General features: G+C 50.7%; 8 protein-coding genes across 8 annotated transcripts; 5 read left to right on the forward strand and 3 right to left on the reverse strand.

Moving 5' to 3' along the window:
• Nucleotides 1-108: 108 nt before the first annotated feature.
• On the reverse strand, nucleotides 109-1644 carry CC1G_01459 (hypothetical protein; the record flags this gene model as incomplete). Its single annotated transcript, XM_001837495.2, has 8 exons — nucleotides 109-204; nucleotides 284-317; nucleotides 390-877; nucleotides 935-1153; nucleotides 1208-1330; nucleotides 1387-1416; nucleotides 1480-1553; nucleotides 1614-1644. 8 exons carry the CDS (start codon nucleotides 1642-1644, stop codon nucleotides 109-111), a joined length of 1095 nt encoding a protein of 364 aa, XP_001837547.2.
• A 2387-nt stretch (nucleotides 1645-4031) lies between these two features.
• On the forward strand, nucleotides 4032-5554 carry CC1G_01460 (hypothetical protein; the record flags this gene model as incomplete). The annotated part of the gene is made up of 7 exons (XM_001837496.2): nucleotides 4032-4095; nucleotides 4315-4386; nucleotides 4422-4784; nucleotides 4844-4996; nucleotides 5055-5269; nucleotides 5323-5361; nucleotides 5450-5554. The coding sequence occupies 7 exons, from the start codon at nucleotides 4032-4034 to the stop codon at nucleotides 5552-5554; spliced, it is 1011 nt and encodes a 336-aa protein (XP_001837548.2).
• A 1437-nt stretch (nucleotides 5555-6991) lies between these two features.
• CC1G_14692 (hypothetical protein) lies at nucleotides 6992-7519 on the forward strand (the record flags this gene model as incomplete). Its single annotated transcript, XM_002911217.1, has 2 exons — nucleotides 6992-7049; nucleotides 7194-7519. The coding sequence occupies 2 exons, from the start codon at nucleotides 6992-6994 to the stop codon at nucleotides 7517-7519; spliced, it is 384 nt and encodes a 127-aa protein (XP_002911263.1).
• A 732-nt stretch (nucleotides 7520-8251) lies between these two features.
• CC1G_14693 (hypothetical protein) lies at nucleotides 8252-8774 on the forward strand (the record flags this gene model as incomplete). Its single annotated transcript, XM_002911218.1, has 2 exons — nucleotides 8252-8383; nucleotides 8751-8774. 2 exons carry the CDS (start codon nucleotides 8252-8254, stop codon nucleotides 8772-8774), a joined length of 156 nt encoding a protein of 51 aa, XP_002911264.1.
• Nucleotides 8775-11866: 3092 nt separating this feature from the next.
• Nucleotides 11867-12234, forward strand: CC1G_14694 (hypothetical protein; the record flags this gene model as incomplete). Its single annotated transcript, XM_002911219.1, has 2 exons — nucleotides 11867-11951; nucleotides 12074-12234. The coding sequence occupies 2 exons, from the start codon at nucleotides 11867-11869 to the stop codon at nucleotides 12232-12234; spliced, it is 246 nt and encodes an 81-aa protein (XP_002911265.1).
• Nucleotides 12235-13397: 1163 nt separating this feature from the next.
• On the forward strand, nucleotides 13398-15492 carry CC1G_01461 (hypothetical protein). The gene is made up of 2 exons (XM_001837497.2): nucleotides 13398-14594; nucleotides 14650-15492. The coding sequence occupies exons 1-2, from the start codon at nucleotides 13415-13417 to the stop codon at nucleotides 15171-15173; spliced, it is 1704 nt and encodes a 567-aa protein (XP_001837549.1). The 5' UTR covers nucleotides 13398-13414; the 3' UTR covers nucleotides 15174-15492.
• Nucleotides 15493-18415: 2923 nt separating this feature from the next.
• CC1G_01462 (hypothetical protein) lies at nucleotides 18416-19260 on the reverse strand (the record flags this gene model as incomplete). The annotated part of the gene is made up of 5 exons (XM_001837498.1): nucleotides 18416-18645; nucleotides 18698-18754; nucleotides 18818-19019; nucleotides 19070-19138; nucleotides 19207-19260. The coding sequence occupies 5 exons, from the start codon at nucleotides 19258-19260 to the stop codon at nucleotides 18416-18418; spliced, it is 612 nt and encodes a 203-aa protein (XP_001837550.1).
• A 1363-nt stretch (nucleotides 19261-20623) lies between these two features.
• On the reverse strand, nucleotides 20624-21524 carry CC1G_01463 (hypothetical protein; the record flags this gene model as incomplete). Its single annotated transcript, XM_001837499.2, has 3 exons — nucleotides 20624-21079; nucleotides 21133-21420; nucleotides 21468-21524. The coding sequence occupies 3 exons, from the start codon at nucleotides 21522-21524 to the stop codon at nucleotides 20624-20626; spliced, it is 801 nt and encodes a 266-aa protein (XP_001837551.2).
• Nucleotides 21525-22595: the final 1071 nt, after the last annotated feature.

A 22595-nucleotide genomic window follows, 5' to 3' on the forward strand; every position in this document is an offset into this window, starting at 1 on the left:
ACAGCGTTTCGCATTTTCATTTGATATTTTATTCACCGTCTTGAAACATCGCTCTGTGCCACAGACGTCGGTGGAGATGAAGAGCATTTTGTTCCATTTTACCAGGAGCTACTTGTCCACCGCCGTGTTTCCAGGAACCACCGTGAACCAAGGTGTAACAGATGGCGCGACGGCGAAAGTGTTTCCTGTCACTGACGTAGACCCCTGAGGAGCAATTGACCAGAGGGCGGAAGATTCAGCTCGAGACACAACACCGGAAATCTCGCGTGGACGAATGGGTTACTATCGTTGCGACAACAGTAGTGTCTCTACTGCTCCTGTAGTGTTGGCACTGCCGAAGAGAGATGGTGTCAGTGTTTGTCGATAGATGATGGTTTGCGGAAACCAACCTTCTCTGAAGAGCAGCGATAACCACTTCTCGGTCGAGATCGGGGAACATACTAGTGAGCTGAGCAATTTCCGCCTCTGACGGGGCTCTCACTCCAGCACTTGTATTCTCTGATCTCCCAGTCAACTCGTTGACCCATTCCCGCATCATGGATGTCGAATTGGCAGTAGGTGCATCAGCACTCGGGCGATTTCTTGCGGCGGTGGTGTCACTAGGTGCGGATGGTCTGGCGGTTGTGATGATTTCGTCGGCGGGTGCAGCTAAACCCGCCCACGGACGACTACCCATATCGTCGGGGAGTGCTCGGTTTGTTCTACGGGGCGCCCTAAGTGAACCCACTAATGGTGCCAGGAACTTCTCTGCAAACCGAACAGTCGATGGTGAGATTCGGTACGACTTGAGTCCTGCCAGATCTGAACGGTAGATTTGACCCGTCATCACACCTATGGCTGCCACTGTCGCAGAGCCAGGAAGACGGCTGATGGCTAGCTAAAGCGTTTGTGTCAATATATGTTTAGGGCTTTCGTAAATGCCTAAAGGACGAACCTGGAAACCTAAAAAGTAATTGAAGGTTTTGCTATTGAGAGGGACCCCGAAGATCTTGAATGTGTAGACAGTCGGGATTATCCTTGAATACTGGTATAGGGTGCTGAAGGCCAGTAGTGACGGCCCCAATGCGATGTGATTGAGGCCCACTTGGTGGAAAAGAATCAAGGCTATGAATTCCAGCAGTGTCCCAACCAACAACGTCACGATAGCAAACGACTGTTGGAGCTCCCCGTTAGGCATTGAGCGTCAAGATAAGGGCAAGATACACACAGCGAACTTGACACTTCCAAACCGCCTCTCGACTTCGACCCCGATAGTCCCGAATATCACGATTCCGAGAAAGAGATCACTCGAGTTGACAAACGCGAGGTTGTGGGTCAAGAGACGCCAGTACTAGGCAACGGGTTGTGTTCAGAAGCATACGCATAACGTTGAGGGATGGCACATACCTGGTGATGCCTTGATATGTGGGGAACGAACTGGAATCGAGTCCACCGTTAGGATATCCCGACCACCAGGAGATCTTGAAGTCCAGTCCGTACCTGGAGGTGAAAATAGTGCTTTACATCAAACACACCAACAAGTATAGACGTCAGTGCGCTTGCCATTATCAGCCCTGTTGTATGCTCAGACTTCAGTAACCAACTTTATGTCCAGGACTATCTCGAGCACAAACCTTTCGTTACGGAGGCATGTTCGAACGACATGGCAGGTTAGCGGCTCCCTGGCCGTGTGGAGAAATGTCCAGAGACTTTAGGGACACAAAGGAAGGCCTGGTTATGGTATTCTGGCAGCACACTGGCTACGAGTGCATGGTACGTGGAGGACCACTGTGACGACCGTGGGCGGCTGTTGTACGGAAGAACAGTCCCGGATCCCGGCTGTGGGCCGCCCGTGACGCGTGACGGGTGACAGGCCCGCCGTTTGCCGAAACCCTGTTTGTTGACTCGAGCCTCAGGTTGAGCATTTCACCTTCAATTTCGGGGACACGTTCAGCAGGGATCCTTGATTCTGTATCCAACGTTCAAGGTGGGTGCCCGGCCCATCCCTCATTCATTTCTAGATTCGTATTGCACTGGTACATCTGAATCATCCCCCAGCGGAGTATGCCAGGGTGAGCTATCCGACGCCACTGGGATGACGGTAGTAAGAACTTCTCTATCGAGGAAAAGCGCTCCTGTGGACATTCTAAAGTCGAACTAACCAGGAATGGCCCTCCGAGAGTATCGCAGCGACGCGACATTCACGGGAACTCGTGGCTTCGACACTGCCATCACTCCCGCTCTTTGTTATCGTTCTCTGGAGCCTACTCGGATGATGAAGGCAAACGGCTGAAACGAGCGCCCCATCTGGCTGTCCGAGTCTCCCCTTTCTGGTGCACATTTTAGGTCACCAAGTCTACCGAGAAATGCGAACTTGAACCCTTCGAATTTTTCATTCTGCTTCACGGTACCTTTTGCCAACCTTCTTGGTGTTTCGCATTGTCATTTAGCACCAATGACATCTGGGCTTCTCCAGCTGGTGCCTGTTTCGCGACTATTTTCGATGTCCAGGGACCTTCTGGGTCATTATGACTTCTTCTAACCTGGAGAAGCATTTCGGGAAGGAACCCACTGCTCCAAGCTCCATTGGAGGCCTCGTGTGCTAGTGAGCCCTTCCTTCTTATACTTGACGCCTGTTTAACCCCCCTTGCTGCCTCCGGTATATCTAGATGTTGGTCTCAGGTCACACCCAGCAATGCGGAAGCTTCAGACTAAAATTGAGCTATTTTTGTCCCTCCTAAGGGCCGAAATCACCTTCAAGTCTAAGCCTTGAGGGTTTCTCCATGGGATATCGAAAGTGACGCCATCCTACTTATGCCAGACCAAGGTGGCAATGCCTGCGTTGCGATAGGACCCATGCCTGGCGCAGCGACTGGGCGAGTTGTTTTACGTCGGTCGACTTCTGACACAGACGCTGCAAAATCGTTTTGCCTTCCGTTTATTTGACTACAAAGATCTCTACGAATTTGGGTCACTCAGCTGATGTCCTTTGAGCTCTGTGACTTCCCGTCCCCAAGGTGGTGAATTGTCTGTAGAGGCAAACACGACAGTCGTTTTGATCGGTTCCAAAAAACTCTGAGTAAAGTGCTGCTGACAAGCATCGATTTAGGCGCCTAGAGTTCTTCACCATTAAGTATCGACCAGTACTTGCCGCCATTTGTTCCTTCCCAATAGCTCGCTCGCGGGCCTGCCCAAGCCGTTGAAACGCGAACTATTCAAATTGGCTTTGAAAGAATATCATACTTTTTTAAAAGCCTGGTATCAGGGGGTTTCCACTTTATGACCACTTGATTCCCCGACGATTGATCCATGTTAATTAGCCACTCCAGTAAGCCTGATAAGTTGCTTTTGGTACGATTCTTTTTCCTTTTCGATGTCCGGCAGTTTGAAGTACTACCTCAGTCCTCCTTCTCGACGTCAACGACGAGCTTCGGAGGCCCCTGCTCCCGTAGATTCAGAGCTTCTTGTATACAATTCGAACTACCTTTATCTCCTGGTACCTGGCGCGGCATCTTCTGAGATAGACTTTGCTAGCTTCTGCCTTTGTTCTGGATCCCAGTGGCCGTAGAGAATGTGTCCTCGGGAGGGAGTACGTGAGCTGCTTTGTGATATCACCCTGCGTCAGTCCGCGAGGCCGGTGTCGGTCCATCGATCAGGCAGGCTCGTGTGCTGGCAGTGACACGGCAGGTAAATTGTAAACAATGCTGCCCCTTTGAAGGATTAATATCTAGGTTGATCTTCAACACGTTGAGTTGGCGCTTACCGACTCATCGATTATCAACTTTCACACCAGGATCCGAGACACCTTGAATGACTTTGTTCTTCCCAGACTCCACTTCACGCACCACCGCAGCCGTTGAAATTGCAAAGGGTGGAAATTTGAAAAGGACCAGCACTCAGGGAGTTATCTCATAAGTAGAGAAGACATTACAATATAATACTCGCCCGACAGGTAGGTAGTCGAGCCCTTCATTTGACTTCCACGCGTACTGAACGAGGACTGATGAAAAATACTCTTTTTCTGGCTTACAGATCAAGACGACACAGCATCCATGGCCGCGGTTACCAATTCGAATCTCGAAGAAGCTGCTAATGTGGCTGCAGAATGCGTTTCAAGTCAGTGCTGTCTTCTTCGTCTGAGAATTAAGGTAGACCGAGCCACGTCGAGCCATGGGAGCAAAACGCTCAAGTAGATACGCATCTACATGTGCTACAAAGTTGTCGCGACTTTGGCACTATTGAGTGGCATTGACAGCGTCCCCACGTCGACCTGCTACTTTCTCGTGATTTAGTTGCCGAGTTTCAGCGAAACTTACTTTGACCACGTCTCTCCAGGTTTGGATAACTTGCCCAACGAAGTACAGCACATTCTAGGCGAGATCCGCCATCTCGAGAAACGGTGTCATGGTCAGTCCGGTGTTCTTTTCTTACCAGGGCCACAGTGGAGCTTACCATTTTTGCTTCGCCTCCGGGTCGACTTCTGACCTCAGCTCTCAATGCTGATATCGTGAAGGACCAGAATCGATACATTAAACATTCCCTCCGCCAAAGTAACCAAGGCGGGTTCAATGCTACCTCCTCCCAGGCCTCGTCTGGAAATGATGGCCAAGGGAACAGCGGGAATTCCAAGGCACACCTTCCCGAACGCATCGCAGCAGCCTATGCCCTGGTCGAAGTACTCAATAACGAGAAAATAGAGCTCGCAAAACGGCTGATAGCTTTGCTGAGCCGGGCACAAGCCCGCCTCGACGCAGACGTCGTCCGGGTTCGGACCCTCCAAGGCGAACATCCGGAAGACATACAACGTGCGTGTTATTTTTTCAGATATTGTCCCTTTGGCAAGTATTGACAGGAACCTTCGAAGCGTCGCTATCTGGAGGCCCAAACCCCGCAGCGCAGATCAGCGAGAGTTTGCGTTCTGCCTTGAGTGGCACCTTTGCGTCCGCGGATTCGGTATCTGCTATCCGAGCAGGGACCCCGCCTGCTACCTCTGTCCCTTCACTACACGGCAACAAGAGTAAGCAACCGAACTTGTTCTTGAGGATCCGTTGACTCATTTGTCCTAAAAAACGCAGAGCGTCGACTTAATGGTACTCCATCCATTAAGCTGCCTGCACCTTCGCCTGTTGCGACGAGTGCACGGGCTCATAGTTCACGTCACCATACCAAAGCCCAGGTACAACCAGAGCCTGAAGTGGAAGATGTACCGGCCGAGGAAGAGTATGACGAAGGCGAGGAAGAAGAGGACCTTACGTTGTACTGTTTCTGCCAGAAGCAAAGTTACGGAGACGTAAGTGCGACACTCTTTGCGTACTGAAGGTTAAGTTGACGCTCTATTCCCAGATGATTGGCTGCGACAATGCCGACTGTCCATACCAATGGGTAAGTTCATCTCTCTCTCTCGCATATTCCTGTTACTCCATCCTGTTCATGTCTCTTGGACCCCGTACTAACTGTCGATCCTTCCCAGTTCCACATCAGTTGCGTCGGAGTCAAAACCCCTCTCCCAGACAAGTGGTACTGTCCCGAATGTCAGAAACAACGGTCAGAGCGTCGCAAGAATCGCAGGAAGTAGTGGCTTTGTGCGTTCCGAAGTTCCCGTGCCCGCGAAGAAACCCTCGGGGACACTGACACAGATCCAATACATACTAAGTAGTTCAATATCTCTAGCCAACTCTTTGATACTCTATTTAATTTAATCATGGGCCATAGACGGTAGAGCATCCGCTCTACCCTGCCTCAGCGCATCGTTCTTTAACCAATACCATCAGCTGCGGCGACTTTACGTTGTTCACCGATGTCACGGAGTTTGGGAACAATTAGCTAGCTGATAGGCGCCCATAAATTATCTCCTGTGCGAACACAGCCCTTTACGACGAATGACCGGGTTGCCCATTGTAAGAGATCCCATTCAAACCTTGGTATTCGTAGTTTGGCCAATACAAGAAACGTGGCAGGGCGATGTTGCTGATCGCTCTTATTGAAAAGAGAATGGGTCCACGAGACCCAAGTGTGCTAAACCAGGATAGGTTTCAGTTGGCACCCTGTTTACATTCTTAATTACATCCTCGTTCCGTCAATTGGATATGCATATCCTTTCACGTTGCAGGACGTTATCATATCCCTGGTGGAAGATAGTACTCGAGAGTGTTGGGAGACTTACGAGACGCTCATCGGTCGCAAGACAACGCTGAATGGTTCCCACTTTGCGGAGCGTGCATGCTCCCCAAGTGCGCTCAGAGGAAGGTCAAAACCTAAAGCACAGAATAGACGGGGATGGCAGAGCAGCCGAGTGAGATAGCAGACGAAATGTACCGCACCTTAGTGACAAGACCTCGGGTTCGATAAGGCGACAGGTGTGACACGTTCTGTGGTTGGGAACACACATATGGCTTCTGAAGGCGATGTTGGCTACAAATGTAGACAAGGAGCGCTTTCTGCTCCTCATTCACATAGCTGATTAATCATTGACACAGGCGACATGTTAGATCATCCTGCGCGCTTGTACAAGAATTTCTTTGCATCGAGGTCCAAAGTCGCACACAAAGTGAGCGGTAGTCACAGGCGAGCACGGATCCGTAACCAACTTGATCCCCCTTGGTCAAGCCACGACATAGCCATCGTCATGTCCGAAAGAAACAGGCTTCAGAGTCAGTCAGCAAGGGAACATCATATAACAACCTCCGACCCGAAATAAAGGTGAAAGAACGCCACATGGGGATGGAAAAATCACATATTCTTAAGCGCGTATGGAATGATCTGTCAATCTCGAACTGGGATGTGTTTCAAGAAGTGCACCCATGTTTCAATGACGAGAATCGAAGCAAAGGCTGGGTTCTCGCAACCGAGGTGACAGTGTCAATTACGAGCTTGGGAGCCCTGGGTAAAGAAACTATACGCCTGGAGCATCCAAGCAAAGTTGAACACGCACCAAAATACCTTCATATCGACGGCTTGAAAGGCTCGAATGCTCTCCCTGGCCGGGGAGCTAATTATGGCATTGGCTTCAACGATGGCGATGGGATCCTTGATTGAATCGAAGGCTGGGATGACGGGTTCCTGGACGAGGGGTTCGTTGCGAAATCCATCAATAGACGTCACGAACCTGTCAAACGAATGTGAATGACGAGAACCCTTCGACGACCGGTTGGAAAGCCATTATACTATCCCACCCTAGGTCGTCCGAGGTTAAAGATAGAACTGTCTTGAAACAGAGAGAGCACCTTGCGAGCCACTGGGGGCCAGGAATATCCTCGGAACGTGGGTTACGATTAGGCACCAGCGTCCTGGCATGACGAGGCTCGAAAGGAAGTGGAGCGCTTGGGGGCAAATTGAGGTAATAGATGGCAAGAAGGGTACCACCAGGCACCAAGAGTACATCCATCTAGACTCCGTAAAGGCCGGTGGCTCCTGGACGTGTAATTGGCCGAGAAGCCAGAGGCAGCTGCGCGAGCCCACGGCGCAGGACCTAGCAAAGTGGTTTCACTGCCTCAAGAATGGAATACAGCGGAGCGCAGTGACCGAGGACTTTGCATTATGAGATCCATCAGGAGCTCGAACACCAGCGGGAGCTTGGGGTCGTTGGAGGCAGATATTTCCAATCTTCGAGATCCTAGTCAACGCTGCGTCACCATTTCGTGCATCTAGACCAACCGCCCCGCCAAGACTCGAGGGTATCAGTAGGCAATAACGAGTTGAGCAAGCTGGTCGCCGTTGTCGCGTCGTCGTCGTCCAAAACGAACCCCCTGTCGGGTCGCGCTGTCGTTCGACCAGAGGGCGCGTCGGACTTTGAATTCCCAATCCGGAATACACACCATCACCGGCTTCGACCCGCCCATCCGAGAATCCTCCTCAGTTTGGTCGAAGCTCCGATCTGCAGGCCAACCGCCCAGATCTTGCACAAAGGCAAGCTTAACTGGCATGTGGGATTTTGTACAGATGGTCACAGAAGATAGTCCCTACCTCGCAAAGTCGTCAATTTCGAAGGTTCTGAGCTGGGAGTCAGTTATGTCGTGTAACTGTCGTGCCCTGCAACGAAGCCTCCATTCCAATGGTGACACCCAGCTCCCAGATCGCTTCGATTCGAATGAGGTCAGACTTACCTATTTCCCTCTCTTCCTTCGTCTCACCCATACCCCAGTTTGTTGGTTCCGACGCTCAATGAGGATAGCTCGGAGTGGCTACATACGTACCTCGCTTCAATTACATACACGTCCCAGCTAGTCACCGTGAAGGTCGGAAAATCTCGTCAAACGCCCATGGAGCCATTAGCATGCCCAAAGGCTATGCAGTGCAACCCTCCTTTGACACGAAGCTGTCATCCTGGAACAAGTTCGACTCTTCCTCTCTAGCCAAGCGGTGGGCTTTGAGGGGCCCGAGTTCACGGGCGTCGAGTGACATATACGTAAGTCGCTTGGTTATTGCGCACTGGCATATGTGCTAAGAATACTCGAGAGGGAAAGTTTTCTCTTCGAGTGGGCGCCTGCAGCGGGGAGCTTCTGTGGGTACCCCGTAGATACGTATATCATGCTAAACTTGACCCATTGAGTGCACTTGAAGTGAGCTTACTACTCAGTTAGGACGCGTTAATTAGGTCAAAAGTCATAGGCTTTAGTGTCGGTGCACCCAATTGTTCTCCGGCGCGGAGTGGGCTATTGGTGACGAAGAGACTAGCCCCGCGATTGCCGCCACCATCCATCGTTTAGCACAGCTCGAGTGTCTGGCATGAAGGGTGGAATTGATGCGATATGTGTAATTTTCGCGCTCAACAGGTGCAAGGTGTTTCCGGCCACTAAACGTCCTGGAGACTTCTCCTTCACAGGCGACGCGTCTCGGACGCGCTAATTTCGATACCCCGGACTACACATCTCGGATCCCAGCCATCAATATTCTTTCATTTAAGTCAACGACCGCTTTCAACGATCAAGCACTAACCAATGCACACAGGCTATGTACTCAGTTACCCACTTCTTCTTAAGCGACCTCCTTCAGACCTGGGATCCCAGCCAAGTCAGAACGCAGATAGATATCGGATTCACGTCAGAAGGATCATGTCGTTTTCCGATGTGGAGGATTTTACCAGAAGAAACAAGTTCTTGTGTGGTGTGGATGACGTTGCCGGTTGAGTAGTATCAAAGTGTAGAGTTGGTGGGTTCGCTGCTTTGTATAAACGACCTTTGGTTGAGATGGATGAATCTATGCAAATTACCAGAATTGAACTGACGTGATTGAATCGACTAAGCTAATTAAAGATGTGAGCACGACGGATGAACAAACGATCATCAACAGGGGGTAGACTTTTTCTCGCCGAAGTTGCCTATTGGTCAGTGAAAGCTTCAAAGCGTCCACCACATGTCTACGATACGGTGTGACTCGAAAAAGAAATGTGGTTACTCGTACCTACTCACAGAGTTTACTTCCGATTCACCCGAAGGAAATGCGAGAACAGAGAGAATGAAAGGACACAATAATGAAACCTAGGAAGTTCCGAGTTCGACGTCTGCTTGAACCCTCGATAGCGCCGGTGGCGAAGGCGGTTGCCAATAGGCTCGGCCTCTGAGCCCTGGTGTGTCGATTTGGGACGTCGGTGTCGTAATATTTTTGCTGTGTACTTATGAGCGCTGGAAGTAAGTAGTCAGGAGCGTAAGTGAATGTGACATCGTAACAAAATGGGCGGCAGAGGACGATTTCCACATCTTAGGAGTCGCAGAAGAATCAAGTGACGGAAGACTCCGTCAAAACCTAGGCGCCCACGCCCACTTGTTGTATATTTAGATTTCCGTAAATTGTCGTAGGCCGGAAACAGGACTCATCAATGCTCATCCATCACTGCCCTCGAAGGAGAGAAAGAAGCATGACGACTGAATGAATACCAAAGGAGTTTATTGAAATGGCTATTCAAGTTCATGTCGATCGTTATCAGCTTGTACCCGCACTTGGTCCTGTCTTCAAATCCCGTCCGAAGATAGTACCAGCTTCGACTTCGAGAGGGGAGTGGGTATCCAAGTGGTGTGAGGTATGAGGGTCCGTCTATCTATAGGATATAGATCAAGAAGACGCGGTGAAGTCGAGTTTAGGCGTCTACCGTCTAGCCCGGGATGGTCAGAATTCGAAGAAGTTAATCGAGACGAAACGAATCCAAAGGCCGGGGTTCGATGTATATCACGGCGTCAAAAGCGTCGTAGTACCCTCTAACACACGTCCTCCTACTCGAATGATAGCGTAGTTAACCGACTTTGACTCTACCGCATTTGGGTCGGCCGTCGGGGCGAAACACACATACGCCAACTGAGTAGACCCAGCCTCGGGCATCCCTCTCCAGGGAGATACAGTATCTCGATAAGTAAATACCAGTCATGGAGATGATGATGAACCGATTGAATTGGCAATGACGCTCCTTTCCTCACATCTAGATGGGCAATATTCCCCGATGCCCCGAACCGAAGATGACTCTAACTCGAGATGGTGGCTCGAGATCATCATATACTTCCTTAACTATTATTTGTAATTTGCCGGCGTGGAGTGGAGAGTGGGGGTCGTGTTAGCGAGATGGCTTGTCGTTGAGGTTACGGAAGTTCCATGATCGCAGGATGGGTGGTGAATGAGCAGTCGACAACTTGGCTGGAGTTAAACAAGTTAGGAGACGAACATTCGGTGTGCCAGAAGATAAACAACAGAGAATAAGTAAGTGGTTTGGCCTAGCGTAACCAGCGCTTCCCTTTGCCAAAAGATGTTCAAAACCACACCAATGTCCGGGGCCAGGTTGCTCTCCGTGCCCGATTCTGTCACTTCTCAAAATCACACTAAAAATTCAACATCAGCGACGACAGATGGATTACTCTCAGTAGGCGCATACACAGAGAGGTTTAGTCGTGCGGTAGTACCGGTTGGACGGTTGGATCATCCGTATGCGGAGGGCTAAGCTGCAGTCCGTGATGGGCGCTTAACTCTGTTGAGACGCGGGCTCTGGATCCTCGATCGTTGTGAAGACGCCTACAATCCAGGGGCCCCACATACATACAGCACAGCACACACGCGACGTACAAGGACGCGATAGGCTTCCCGGCTGGGTCGATCATAGCCTCTTGTTAACGACCAGCCTTGAATCAAGGAGGTATTAAGCACACCGTTTGGCCGTGCCTGTGTCGACCTTGTCATTTCGTCGCCTTGTCTTTTGCTTCTCTGAAAGAGAAACCCCGGAACCTTGCGGTCGTCGTTATGTACATTGCGAGCCAAAATGGGCAAAATCGGTGTTAAATATCAGTGTATTGACATTATCCAGAAATGAACTCGGAACAAAAGACCGTTCATAAAAGATTGGACACACACCTACGGGGAAGGATCAGAGGAAGGTCTTCTTGATATTGCCTTGATGGATCATGGCAAGTCCTAGTCCTGGATGGCACAGTAGTACCCTCGAAACTAGTAAAGCAGTGTCGAACAAAAATCAGTGCAGAGCGGGCGACGCGTCGTCACGGAAGGCCGAGACTTGCGGGGTTTCCTCCTACTCATCGTTCTTTTGAAGGGAAATAGAACAACTTGATATCTGATAATAGTCTGCCATTGGAATTTTGTGATAGGGGAGGTGGATAAAGGCGGACAAAGTAGACGATGATGGGAAGAATGCGAGTTCTTGAAGTTGAGGGAAGAGGATGAGAAAAGGCCTAAGCAGGAATTCGAAGTACTACGAAGAATACCGAGCTGAACGCTCAGCGAGTTATCATACGTACCCCGCATCCGCTCGCAGACAAAAATGTGTTCCCTTCGCGAGCTTAATCGTCACCTCCGCTTGGTTCCTCCAAGAACATGGAGGAAAACATATTCCCGCCGCTTCCAAGGACGGAGGAGGGGCCTACATTCCGAACGAGCCAAAAATACCTAGGATGTAATGGGTATCGACAAAATACTTACAACACCGGCGGTCTGGCTTCCTAATGTAATTCCCAAGGAGAGCACTAGTTTCTATTCTGGTAGTGAGTCAGGATGTCAGTTCGCCTTACGACAGGTTACGATTGCTCACAAGAAGCCTAAAGGTTGCTCGAAGTGAGTGAAGCGTATGCTGTGTGGAAGAACGATACTCACCGTATGTCAATAGCCCATGGTGGGTCGACTCGGAGATTCTTGGAGCGGGTGGACACTGCCGTTTGTAAAAGAGAGGGGTGTGATGAGGTAACCGAGCAGCATGGGAGCGAGACCCTACACATGCAAACAGCATCGCTACATGACGGAAGACGTCAAACCCCTCGCAGAGCCTGAAAGAAAGGGGCCAGGTCTCGAGAACTTCGAGGCAACTGCATTCGGGGAGCTGGGAAACGTTAACAGCATATCGAATTGTGACGCTGGAGCACTTATCTTCACATCGCTGTAAATGGTGTGGAGAAAGGCTGCGTGCGGCGTCCACCGGATCGGCTACGTTCGAAGAAAGGGCATATGTATAAACGGACAACCCAGTTGTATGGGTTCGTAGCTTATGTTAGTCAATTCAAGTCTTTACGTATCCCCCCTGTAATCACTTGCGCGTGAAGTGGATGGCATATGGGTTTCGAGTTGGACTACACCAGCGCTACAGCGCTTGTTGGAAGAAATGGAACCTAAAGATCTCGACATCTCCACGATGGAGAAAAGGCAGAGCAGACGCAAAGGAGCGGGGACCCCTTGCCTTGTCAAAGAAGCGGCCAATCGTGAACCAGTGTGTTACAAGTGGACGGAAACGGTAACGGCCGTCATTATCGTTGGAAAGTGGGACAGAAATATTTTGGAAAAGGCTGGGCTTGCTCGGAAAGCGACAGCGAGGTAGGCACGGTGAAGAGTAGCAGCGGACATTGCGAGATAACGACTCGCGGGTGTCTTATCGGCAAGTCCTTCTGGTTCGGAGGCTAAGACAGGGAAAGTGACAGGCAGACAGAGCCCGGTGGTGGGCCGGACTGTGCATTGTTTCCCAAGCAGACCAGGCACGAAGAAGAGATAATTCTGGTGCGATATCAGTGGTTGGATTAGCTCAGTGACTAGAATCGCCACGACGAAGAGCGAGTCGAATAACGGCGCTTAGTATTTGGATAAGATAATGGAGGGAGCTGTGCAAGAAGCGAAGACAGAGTCGTAGTCGCTCGCCGCGGGCAACCCAGAGGAGCGGCGTTGTTTACTTGTGGTGACACGTGCAGAAAAAATAAATTGGAAACGGTTGTTGAGGGGAAAAGGGTGTCCGGGGTCCTTGGTAAACCCCATTTGGAGGAGGACACGATCCGTAGGTCACGCGTGGGAGGACATGGATCGGCTCTCGAGATCTGAGTCGGGCCAGGGTCTTGGTGCCCAAAGAGGATGTGTCTGAAAATGGAACTGGCAACTTGTTCAAAACGCGAGAGGCGATCGAACAGCAAAGGCCGGTCGATCCCACCACCTTTATCTCTCTCTTCTGAAAAACCCGCTGAGCATTGTCATGGATGGTCTGCACTTTGACGCCTACACTACCTACTCTGACAACTCTGCTCCGAGAACTCCTTCCCCGAACCAGCCTATCATGAACTTCCCCCTCAAGCAGGTCATCGAGGACCACAGCGTTCGCCTCTTCAACGACACACACAATCCCCACCACCACAACCACCACGACGACAATGCAGTCGTCGTCCAGCCAGAGTATGCCTGGTCACAACACCAACAACCTCCTCCCTCCTCCGCACCCTTCCAGTTCACTCACAGCAACACCTCAAGAGGCTCGCTTCTCCAGGAACTCTACGACCAGGATGTTCAACAAATCACACCGGAATTTCCCCCGCAGGAGCCCCAGTACGTCCAGAACCAGGACAACTGGCAGCAGCAGCAGGCGCGTCAGCACGAGTTCCCAATGATGCGAAGAGCAACCTTCCCCTATGTTCGCCAGGACCGTGACGACGGTCTTCCTCTCCAACCACCTGTCCCCCAGTTCTACCCTTCCCAGCAGCAGCAGCACCATCACCAGCAGCAACAACAGCACCAGATGTATCCCATCCGCCAGCAATCCCTCTACTCCGAAACTCTTCCGCTTTCCGAACCCCAGCTCATGAATAACTCTCCCCACGCAGGCTTCCGGGACTTTGACGATGGAAACATCAAACTCGAAGAGGGAGGCTCTCTCATGAATCCCTCGTCTTCCTACTACCACCAGCCACCCCCACCCGCCAATCCTCAGCAAGGCCCCGGTTACCCCATGTCCATGACCTACCTCTCCCCCCACACCGGCCTGCCTGTCCAACATACAGACGATGCTGCTTCCAAGGAGACCCAGTACCTCCGTCGCCGCTGCTTCAACTGCCACACAACCGAGCCACCCAGCTGGCGTCGCTCGACTTTGAATCCCGGCAAGATCGTGTGCAACAAGTGTGGATTGTACGAACGCACTCACCTGCGTCCTCGACCTCTTCGCTTCGATGAACTCCGAGCAGGGAACAAGGCAAGGAAGGCTGGAAAGAGGACTCTCAGTCCGAAATCCCGAACAAACGGTGTCGCTGCCACCAACTCTCCTCCCGCAACCGGTCCCGTGAAGAAGGAGCCTCGCGAATTTGGCCTCGTCCGCCGAAGCTCGGTGTCCTCTTCATCTTCGGTGCATTCTGGCAGTGGTGCTAGCGATTGGGATGATTCTGGTAAATATTTTTCCCTTTTAGATTTCTTCCTACAGTCACTAATTCGGGATTTCAGTGTCCGTGTACTCGTCAGGCTCAGCACCTCCTACCTCGTTCAACTCGCCCAACGTCTCTCCTTTCCCCCTCTCCCGCGATGAATCCTCATCACCCCCGCAATCGAACCTTGCTCTCTCCAACGGCGCTTCGAATGGGAACGGTGGCATTCGCTTGCCCAACGCACCTCTTTCGGACATTGCGTCAATGGGCACTCCAGGTTCCGTCACCCAATCACCGCAGCTACATGGTTCGCCCGCGCCTCTACCTCCATCGACTCCAGGATCTGTTCCGCACACTCCTAATCTTCCGACGCATCCATTGAGCGGCGTTAACAGTGCTCATCCAAGCCCGCGAACACAGCCCACACCAAGGAAGTCGCATACTTCTCCCGACGTCTACTTCTCACCATCAGTCAACGCACAGCAGCAGCAGCAAGAAGACTATTTCTTGATGCGACGAAACTCTGCACAGGGCAGCCCAGCGGTGCAACCGCAGGAGCTCCTTTCGAGCCCGGCAACCGTGCCCACTGCCCTCTCGGCATAGATGCGTGGTTCGCCCCGATGCGAATGGCGACCTGGATGTTCGTCATCGTCGACGAGCACGACGGGGGAAGGAGAAGGAGGGGGCGGGGCAAGCTGACACTCGTCTGAGACTTGGTTCGGGGATTTATACTTATTTATTAACTTTGCTTTTTTCTCTTAATTTCTTGTTACAGCCCCGCTATTATTCCCCTTCTCCCACGGCGCTCGATGTATGCGCCTTGCGATACCCCCTCCTCGACTCTTCCAAAAGCACTCATCCTATTTATTCCTCATCATTGTATAACCACTCACGCTTCGATATCCCATCCATGTCAATTATATCTCACCAGGGCAAAATTGTATCACCAATTTGTACGTCTTTGGCGCGCCTTTCATTGGATTTCTTCTTGACTTTCGCTCTCGTTTTCTCCCTTCCACTCTCTACGGACCACTCTCTTTTCTGCATTCACTTTCTTTTGGACACTTTCATTCGTTTTGGAAGGTTCTTTTCGTCTTTCCCGTCTCGACGATGGAATGGTGAAAATGCTTTCCTTCTATTTATCAGTTCAAGGGAATTCAATCCTGCGCTTTTCTATTTTTCCTTATCGTTCGTTGTACTTGTACCTTCTGCTTTCGGTAGATAACTCGTACCCTCTTCTTGTTTTTGTTCTATCCTACCCTTCCCCTTTCATTATCTTTCTTCTCTACCATCTCATTGTATCACACATCGATATCCTCTCTGTTTGCAACAAAAAGGCGCCCCTTGCTTTCCACTGTTATTTATCTATGTAAGTAGTTAGCGTAGTATGTAGGGACATTAAGTACATCTTCTTTATCATTCTTTTCTATCTCTCGATTTCATACAGTAGGTAGTGACTCCAATACAAATCAATTCTGAACTGCACGACCCACCCGCTTGTCGACGCCTGAGTACTTGTCTCGTGTTAAGACTCTTAGGGTAATTGAATTCATCGAGAACGCGTGTTTTCTGGTCTTTCACACAGTGGGAACACCAAACCAATTCATTTACATTCCTCGAAACGAGTTGTGGTGTACGCTCTGGGAACGAGGGACGCATACACGCCTGCGGTCTCGCTACCCTGTCTATCCTCCCACCCTTAGCCACCACCGTCTCTCGGTTTTATGAAAGGTAAGGGACGTAGGATCCGCGGGAACGTCGACTGGTACGTCAGGCCCTTGGACTTGAAGCGCGTAGGCCCTTCGGACTCACTATAGACTCATTCCAGCTCAGATATTCAGGTTCAGGGACGCACCGCGCACCGTGTCCCGTAACGGCGCACCCATCCTCCACACGCGACCGTCCATGGCGGGTTCGGCAGGGGAGGAGGGGGCCTATATCTGGGTACCGTCGCGATCGCGCATGTTGTGCAGGGGTAGCGCGGCGCGGGTGCCAAACAGCGCCGATGGACGGACGACGCGGATTGGGCTGGGCCAGGAGCGCCTTCTCCGAAATTCGAATTGGAACCCTTTCCCCACACCACACAAATACATTTGTAACCGAGGCGTCGTTCTGCGCATAACCAACGTGGGCGCGCCACTTGCATTCACGCGAACGTTGAGCTTGGAAGTTGAAGCCGAGCTTTAGAACACATATGATGTATGAGCTTCGGTGCAACGCTATTTTTTGTGAAAGCAATTCAGGGGCTCAAACAGAAGAGTCCAAGTCAAACGACTGGGGGACGCGCTACGGTTTCCCGAATCCCGAACCCGCGAGGCCTCGAGCGCTTGGGTTGTTTGGTAATTTTTCCTTTGCTTTTTGTCTTGTTTTTGTCGCGAATTTTGCGTGACTTTTGCCTCCGAGAGACCGGACGACGGATGACAGCGCCCGGCGCGCGATGGGCGCTCGTTTGGATTCGAGGGATTGTGGGTGATACGTCTCTCGTTTCGTCGCTTCCTTTTCGTCTCGGTGAACCTGGAACGCATTTTAGCGTTTCAGCACGGTGGACAATGCCGAGGCATCCCCAACGCTCTTCGTTTCTGCACCACCACATGAAAGGCAAAGCCTGAAATTATTGTAACATGTATGTAACTAAATTCGCGTAGGATAATGCGATTCGGAAGTTGTCGAGAGGGTCTGGACGGGCGGGGTGGAAAAAGAAGTCGCGTTTGTTTGCTTTTTTTTTCAGCGTACGCGAGGGAGGGGGAGCCGGAGAAAGTTTCGCCGTGCGCTTCGTAAACCTCTTACGTGCATGTGTAGATCGCAACTGGGATGTTTTGAATGGCCCCAATTCAAATTTCGAGAAAACGTTACGGCGACGGATAAGATATGAGAATAGATGTCGTATCCTCAGCGTTGGCCTGGTCCTGGAACTCCGATTTTGGGCATGAACACACATTCGTCAGGTCTGACAGGGTCTGACTACGGGAGACTACTATAACTTGGTACCTTACAAGTCCCAAACCTAACACGTGTATACGCGTGTCCCAAAGGAGGAAAAAATACTTACCAGCGGGTTTGTATATCCAATTGCCCCTCCGGGCGGACCTGGGCACCGTAGACCCCAATGCCGCCGCCGCGGCCCGAGGGGCGCGGCAAAACACCCAGGTCCTAACGACTTCAGAAACCGGGAGACATTGACAAGGACCTGCCACCTAATACACCAGTACTATCCACCTTAAGCCTGTGTTAGGACCGAAGTCACTGGTCTCCTTGGAAACACACATAAACCTCGCCCGTTCCTCCTCGCTTGATGTTCCAGGTTGATCGCTGACCATGGCTAGTCTGGACTTGTGGGTAAAGCATCCGCAGTGTACTCGCTGGCGCCCGCCTGCAGGCGGGCTTACGCTCGTACGGGGCCATACCACGGGTACTTTTAGCTATGTACGCTGAATCTCATTCCAGCCTGCATTGACCACGGTTCACACGACAACGGTTCATAATGACTCTGAGCTTTGGGTCCAACATTTTCATTGTACTCGCTAACGCCCGCCAGTAGGCGGGCTCGCGCTCGTACGGACCCATAACGGGATTCGGAATAGTGTTCTTTATGCATATCGGAGGGCAGCACCGAGTCTCACTCCCCATGCCCACAGCAGAACACATATTGCCATTTTACGGCAATTTCTAGTCATGCAGTCGTAGAAGGGCTTTCCACTGATTCCCATGAAACCCGCTCCCTGAGTGACCGAACAACAAAGTGTATGAATATTTCATTTAATGAGGACTCCATGTAGCAAGCAGCGAGGTACCACAACAAAATGGTCGGGCGTGACTCTTGTTTGGCTGTCGACGTTGGGAATCCGTTAATCACTGTCGGATGGGATTCCTCCTAGCGAGGCGCAATCTGAGTCCTCCGAGTCCCAAGCGAATTCGCCCAGGATCTCTTGTGAAACAACAGCCCGAGCACGCTCCAATTTGCTGGGGTCATTGACGTCGTCATCTTCAAGGATGTGTTGCAGGCGATGCAGCGTGCTAGTGGGGTGTTGAACACGGCCAGTTAGGTCCCCGTACTTGGCCCGGGCGAGTGTCGCATCTAGAATAACAGTCAGCATTTGAGAGTTGGAAAACTGCGCCAAAAACGTTACAGGCGGTGGTGCGAGCCAACCTCTTCCGTTCACGGCGACGCTTAGTTTTGGTGTAGCCTGGATACCGACATTACCATTATAAGTAAACAGAATAAATACAAGACTGTTCCATCCACTTACCACCGCTTTTCGAACCTTTAACATGTCGAACCTTTCCGGAAGCGGTAGCGAAGGATCCTGAAGGAGCTTTACCAGGTATGTTTTGTCGCTCGGTCGGTCTAGTGGCAGCCGAATTATGGGTAGACGTAGTTGTTGAGGGCGCAACAGCACCGGTGTTGCGCCCAACTTGCTGAGTGGACTCGACGAGGTGCGGCTCTTCTAGCTGGGAAACCGTAAGTGAAATTATCGGCCACGCATGAGTAATGTACTCACACAGGATTTGATGTCGGCGTTGCCCTCAGTAGGAGCCATTTCGTCGCGGCCTGCTTCTGCGTTGGTGGCCTGGCGAAGAAAGAAAGCGGGGATTGCAAGTTCAGGATGGAGAATTGGAAGGACAAATTATGACACACCGAGGGTTGAGCCTGTTCAATGGCGCCTTTAGCTAGCTTCGAATGCGCAGGCATTTTTCGCTTTACAATAGGTGGGGAAAAGGAAGATTCCTGTTGAATCAGTCGTAGCGGTTGTGCTGAAGAGGCTGGTGAATCACGCAACACTGGGGGAGCCTCGTGGGTTTTGAGTTACCGTACAAACAACAACAACTGTTGACATCATGGGCGCTTATCAGCCTGAGATATCGATTAAGTTGTTAGCTCGGGGACAATGCGTGGTCTTCGTTGGTGGCCAATCTTGTTGAAGCGATCATGACGCGTTGAGGATGAGTGGAGCCAGCCCTTTTCCCGTAACAGACTTGCATATGGACCATTAAGTCATTTTCCAGTATTAGCCGTTCAAGAATCCCACGAATCGAGGCCCAATTTGCATCATCGGACAAACTAATGAGAAGAACGCCGATATAGTCGAAAGGGGAGAAAAACTTGCTCGATAGAAGGATCCTGGATGTGGTATGGTGAAGGACCAACATAATTAATCACTGCGAATCCGATACGGTGGGGTCCAGTCCACGTGAGGCCTAATGGTCCGATCGGGACAAGCCTAGACTACTGTGTGTTTGTCCTTAGGTCAGTCTGTGCCTGTCTGTGCATCCTCTCCCGATTTTGCGACTACCATATTCTCACAATAGACCTATATGGTAATCCTCCAATCGGGAGAGATGGGAATGCCGAGACTACGAGTGGATGCTGACCAGTGGTGGCAGCTCGACTGTCTCGCCTTCATGGTCACCGGTCATTGCTGTAAGTATTTTTGTTTTCCGGCTAATGGCAAAATTGTAGGCTATTAGTCTTGAATTCCGCCCAATTTTTCAAATCGCTCTCCTTACGGTAACCAGACTCCACCCCGACCCTCACTTGTGAGCTGCTTTGGAAACTGGTATTGGTATTGGTACTAGTAAATCGCCATGGTGTAGTTCCTTGGAACAATGTTCAACTGTAATTTCCAAGGCATCTTTCTTCGGTCAGATTCAGGGAAGATGAGTCTGTCGCGGTGTGTGCACTGTGATGGTATGCATTCTCATTCTCGACACGTTTCAGTCGGATCACGCACTGCAGGGCTTGGCACTACATATCCAGAAGCCTGCATGTCTTCACGGATCAGAGCAACGGCCGGGCCCTTAGACCGGACCGGACCGTCAAATTGCCGATCAGCCTGGGGGAAGGATCCAACATCGTGTTTAAACCGTAATGGTATGGTCAATACATCGGATGAATCCTAGCAAACCTGATGCCATTCAAACTCTCAAGTGTTGCTAGCTGAGATATTTGTTCACAGATAGATTATTGCGTCAAACCAATTGCAAAGCATCAAAGAAAGCGAAGAGAAAGCAAACTGATGGGTATTGTCTACTATGGACGGGGCTGGCAAGTACTGTCATGAGTGCGTCGAGAGTAACTCTTGTAAGATCTCGGGGAGGTGACCGGATGAGTCGAAGGGCCGACGGAGTTTATGGATACCAATTTTTTTGACGAAGTCGCCCGGATCTTCGTCCTCGAAAGCGACAATGAGAAGGGCACCTTGTAAGACGCAGCGGAAGAGGTTGACTGGGGCAGCGCTTTCTGATAGCGCAGTGAATGTGAACTCCCCGGTACCCTTGTCAAGGTACACCTTCCAGCCAGACATAGTACCGAGGGAAATCACCGACCTATTGTGGTTCCAATGGTATACTCCCAATGCCTGCCCTACAGCGCCAGTAACGATTATATCATCGGGCGAGCAGACACATTCCATGACCCCGTTAAACAGCCGTGGAATTGTGAATAAGAGATTCCCGTTGATGACCCTCGCCGTTATGTTCAGCACTCCACGCGCAAAGAATTCTGTGAATCTCTATAGCCAGATGTTTTGTTTAGTTGATAGGCGTTATTAAATGGTGTACTTACTAGGTTCAGGACGAAAGACCCGTCAATGAAGTCCAACAGAACTTCAGTGGGACTTTCCAAATGGCCACCCATCCCTATTCCAAGCCCGTAAGCCTCCAGGCCAATATTTGTGGTGGTGTTCTCGAAGGTCCACGCATAGTTGAGTGAGCGACTCGGTATCCCCCCCAGGGTGTGCGCCGGGTTTTGTTTGAAAATACCAGGCTGCAACGACCTCACCGTGGAGTTGAGGTCGGCTACATAAGATGACGAGATTTGTGGAGACGAGACTACGATCTCCTTTGACGAAATCTAGTTGGAATGAGGATTAAAATCGGAGAGAAAACCCAAATCCTCACATGTCTTGCCAGTGCATCGCCTGCACAGATTTCTGGGTCTTTCTCGTTGAGGCTCATGAGTGTATTCTAAAGGACTTTTCAGTCAGTGCATTAGTGGAATGTGATAGGCACCCACCGCTGTGTTGTCGTCGTGTGACTGAGTATACACGTCCTGATAAATAAGAACACGAGTGAGCACATCGAAGTGAGTGGTTTGAACAGAGCAACTGGTACGAACAGCAGAGCGTGTTGTGTCCATGCCGACGACTATGTGAGGATAGATGGAGGACGATAATCATAATCGTCGACGAGTATTTGTACCCTGAAAAATGCGAGGAGGGTGTTTCCACGCCATTACCTGTCAAACCGGATTCAGAAGCTTCAGATCTAGTCAAAGCGATGAGTAGAAAGAAACTGAGCCATGATAAAAAGTCTAGATCCGAGCTTGTGAGTCTCTGGCCTCCGGGTCATCGAGATTGGGATCCCTGAATGTTGAACACGCTCGATGTGTGATATGAGGTACAATGGCATCTCAATCAAGAAAGGCATGGGAATGCAAAGGCACTGAATTGCCGCGCTGTAGAGATCGAGCGAAGAATAGTGTATCACCTTTAGTAATAATGTCAGCGGCTTCACCGAGAGAATTGAACAAAGCACGACGACAGTCCTTGACAAATTGTTAATGGTGACGAATCTTCCGCCTTTCCGTTGAAGAAAAAGAAAAAGCAAGTTAACTGCATACTCCCAACTCATACAAGCCTTAGAGACTGTGAATGTGTCAAGTCCTTTGCCGATATCCGCCTCAAGAGGTTCGAACCGTTGATACAGTCTGCTTCTTTTTCCCTCAACGTCTCACACTTGACCTTCTCTTTACCGCAAGCAGCGCGGTCTCTGGCACTGGTAATGCAACACTATCGGAATTGCCAGTGTTCTTGTGCATCCTCTCTCTCTTGGGATCAAAGCTACAGTCGTTAGTTGGAGGTTTCGTTCACAGGAAAAATAAAATACTAACCTTTGGTGACATATAATTCGACTAATAAGAAACACGCATCGACGCACATAGATCAAAATTTCAAACCTCGGAGGCAATTATTTGTCACAAAAGGAGGACGGATCAAAGCATGGATTCTATTAGGGGTTATTATACAT

This window comes from Coprinopsis cinerea (genome assembly GCF_000182895.1).
Source record: "Coprinopsis cinerea okayama7#130 chromosome 5 map unlocalized cont3.5, whole genome shotgun sequence".
In the NCBI taxonomy this organism is placed as follows: Eukaryota; Fungi; Basidiomycota; class Agaricomycetes; order Agaricales; family Psathyrellaceae; genus Coprinopsis; species Coprinopsis cinerea.